The sequence below is a fragment of the Propithecus coquereli genome, unplaced genomic scaffold (assembly GCF_000956105.1).
Source record: "Propithecus coquereli isolate 6110/MARCELLA unplaced genomic scaffold, Pcoq_1.0 Scaffold610, whole genome shotgun sequence".
NCBI lineage: Eukaryota > Metazoa > Chordata > Mammalia > Primates > Indriidae > Propithecus > Propithecus coquereli.
The window spans coordinates 148,960-152,580 of record NW_012152064.1 but is presented as its reverse complement, the minus strand read 5'-3'; the positions used below and the strand labels follow the sequence as shown (position 1 = coordinate 152,580).

Sequence of the window (3,621 nt, the reverse complement as noted above, 5' to 3'; positions counted from 1 at the left end):
TAAGAAGTCTTGTAGACATAGAATCAAAACTCCCTAAGCAGGAAGGAATGGGGGCTGTCACCTCCCTGCCATCCTCTTATTTTGCAGACAGAATGAGGCTGAAGAAGACTTGCCAAGTTCACCCAGCCAGTTGTAGTGGGTCTTTGGTTGAATTCATGTCTCTTTACAGTAAGTCCAACAATCTTTCTAATTTTACTGTGTAAATATCGGGATATTTCTCCTTCTTCAGCAGGATATTATGGAGATTAAATTAAAAACATTTGAAAATAGCTATTACTGTTTCTGGCATAGGGCAGATATACAAAAAGTAATTGATGTGATTTTCACCAGTGAAATATATAAGAATGAGAAAAATGGAAAATATTAAAGACCCATGCAATACCTAGTCTCTGCAAAGCTTTTGCTCCTGTTTTTTTCAATAATTATCCTTTAACGGGCACTTGGCCCTCAATTCACACATCATTAAAGTATCGAGGTTGAACTTAATTAATTTTAAAATTCTGCTCAGCAGAGGAAATGACAGGGGAGCTGGAGAGAAAAGAGGTGACAGGATATGATCAGAGCTTTTACCCCACTTCCTATTTTTACTCTCAATTCTACTTTGTATGTGTACTTTATATGTAAAATTTGCAAAGTTTTTCATTTGTTTGTTTGCTGCGTCTTTTTTTTTTTACATATGCTCCAGATCATTTTTACGGTGCATTCCTTGATATTGGAAGAGAACTCTGACAACACCCTCATCTCCAATACGCTTCTCTTGCCCCATAAGAAAGTAAATTATTATCTCTAGCTCTCAGCCACCTTCCCTGACAGTTCTTTCCTCCATTAAGTACTTTTGTTCCCTTGACAACCTGGAATCACTGGATTCCACAAACTGATAAGATTTCTGCCCATGGCTTACTGCTCCACATCTGAAACTACACAAACTATAATTTCAGTCTCCTTGTTGCCAACCTTGTTTTCCACCTCCTTACCCTTTCTCCAGGAATCCTATCTTGGGTAAAGCTGCCACTCCTAGCTTTAGTTTGACTTTTTTCTTTCAGTACTGCACTGTTTCTCTAAGTCATAAATTCAGCTAAACTGCTTGCTCTGTATCAGTTTTTTCCTCCTTTGTGGCATTTCTTCCCCATTAGAATGGGGTGGAATCAGAGCATAACTCCTTTCTTTCTACATCTTTCAGCTCTGATTAATCCAGGAGGGGGTATGTGTAGCATGTTTGTCTGTCCAGATAATTGACTAACCAACCAGCTGATTCTCACAGTTACCAAGAAGCTGGGTTATAACAAATGAGAGCATCAGTGTTCCCTCAAAATAGTCCCAATCCTGTCAGTGACCCTCCTCACAGCTTCCTTCACCTCCTTGTTGCGAAGGCTATAGATGATGGGGTTGAGAAAAGGAGTAAATAGGGCATACACCAAGGCAATAAGCTTGTCTGTGCCCTCGGGCCGACTCCCAGGTGAGCCTACATATACTGTGAAGGCAGAAGCATAGAATAGTGCCACCACAGTCACGTGGGAGGAACAGGTGGAAAAGGCCTTGGCACGACTGGCAGCTGAGGGCAGCTTCAGCACTGCTTTCAGGATGCCTCCGTAGAGTCCCAAAATGAGCACAAAGTTGCACCCCGTGGCTAAACCAATCACTGCCCCATGGACTCGAGCATACCAGCCTGTGTACACACATGCCAACCGCATTAGTGGTGCCAAGTCACAAAAGTAATGGGCCACCTTCTTCAAGCAGAAAGGCAGAGTGGCAGTGAGGCTGGCTGGCACAAGCGCAGCTGAGAAGCCAGCCACCCAAGTGGCCCCAGCTAGCCATAACTGGACCTGTCTGCTCATGAGTGCATGGTAGTGGAGAGGGCGGCAGATGGCAAGGTAGCGGTCCAGTGCCATGACACCCAACAGGTAGCATTCAGTCATGCCCAAGGAATGGAAGACATATAGCTGGATAAAGCACACAGCTGACGAGATGGGTGAACACCCATGGAGCAAGGTATGCAGCAGTGTGGGCACTGTGGTGCTGACATACCAGACCTCTACAAAAGAGAGGACACTGATAAAGAAATACATGGGTGTGGACAGTCCAGAATCTGCCTGAACCAGGACAATAATGAACATGTTCCCTGCAAGAGTAAGGAGATAGATGCACAGGGTCCCCAAGAAAGCAAGAGGTCGTAAGGTCCCAGGGGTAGTGAAACCAGCAAGGATGAAACTCTGGGTCCAGGTATGGTTGACATGATCCATGATTCCTAGAGTAAAGGGGTAAGGAGAGCATATGAACTACTTCAAGCTTTTTCCTTGATTCAGAACATTTTCCTAGTACCAAGAAATCAAATGTGAGCGCCTTAAAGGAACTTGGACATTGTTTAATCAATGCTCCTCACTTTGAAATGCAGGAGCTGCAGCCCCAAAGGCAGAAATGGTTGGTCCCATGTCATAGTCTGTTAGTGACAGGGCTGGAACTAGAAACCAAGGCTCCTGATCCCAGTTTAATCCTTTTCTATGTTGTATTCTTGGGCTCCAGATACTGAGGCAACTGGATTTATCTTCTGCTCCACCATCAAATAACAGGAGAGAGAGAAAATTCCTACCGCTGTTCCTCCTACAGTTTCCAATGATAAAATAATCAGCAATACTGGGCTGTGGAGAAGGGAAGAAAGATCTCCTGAAAGTGACCGTCGAGGCTTCTTTCAAGAAGCCTCTCAGAGTTCATAGGCCATTCTGGTAAGGACTAGAAGTAGAAGAAATGGGAAATGAAAGAAATGCACAAGCTCTGAGAACAATCTCGGACATCTCAGGCCCTGGCACCTGATGAAAATTTACGCAGAAGATACTCTGTGCCTTTTAAAAAATGACCCCCAAAGGAGACATGTGCCAGGAATTCTCAACATGGAAAACCCTGAGGTCAGGACCCCCAAGCAAGAAGGCCTGTAGTATATTAGAAAAGGGCCTTCTCCGAAATCAGGGATTTGGCTGTGGGACTTTGCTCTACCACTACCTGGCAATTCACGTCATGTAGACCACTTTTTTTGTAACCTCAGCTTCCTGTTCTCTAAAGTAAAGATTTAAACAGTGGTTTTCTAAGACTCTTAAGACACAAATAATTTGTTTCCCTAAAGTTACTAGAAAATGGTTAAGGGTTTTGAGGGGCATCAATACCTACATCACCTGAATTTTCCTCCCACATTCTAATAGGCCTAATACAGCAAAGATCAAAGCCCTTAACTAATTCTCTTCTTCAGCTATTCTCATCTTTTCTGCACCACCCCTGCCCATTACCTGACTGTTTTGATGACATTAAAACTCATAGCATCCTCCTCAGCATCCTTTCTGTCCCAGGACACTGTCCTACTTATATTTCATGTTCCTGGAAATGCTGGACTCCCAGGGGCTCCCTGCTGCGTGTTCCCTGCAGTTGCTAAGTGTGTCAAGCTTTCAGTAAGGGCTCCTCTGGGGCAGGAGGTTGGGCACAGGGAAGGGAAGAAGACCAGCTCTATTTCTCAAATGACTTTTCTCAACTCTGCAGCCCTCACTGTCAGGTTTTAGAATTCAATCCCAGGGGCATTGACTATTCTGGACCACTAGAAGTTTTGCATATCTCATATAGCTTTTTATGAGGAGAGAA

General features: G+C 44.0%; 1 protein-coding gene across 1 annotated transcript; it reads right to left on the bottom strand.

Moving 5' to 3' along the window:
* Positions 1–1,295: 1,295 nt before the first annotated feature.
* Positions 1,296–2,240, bottom strand: LOC105822463 (olfactory receptor 6N1-like). Its single transcript, XM_012659447.1, has one exon. The coding sequence runs from the start codon at positions 2,238–2,240 to the stop codon at positions 1,296–1,298; it is 945 nt and encodes a 314-aa protein (XP_012514901.1).
* Between the last annotated feature and the right edge of the window lie 1,381 nt (positions 2,241–3,621).

Coding starts and splice junctions, on each gene's coding strand:
- LOC105822463 (XM_012659447.1), bottom strand. CDS start 2,240: ATGGATCATGTCAACCATACCTGGACCCAGAGTTTCATCCTTGCTGGT.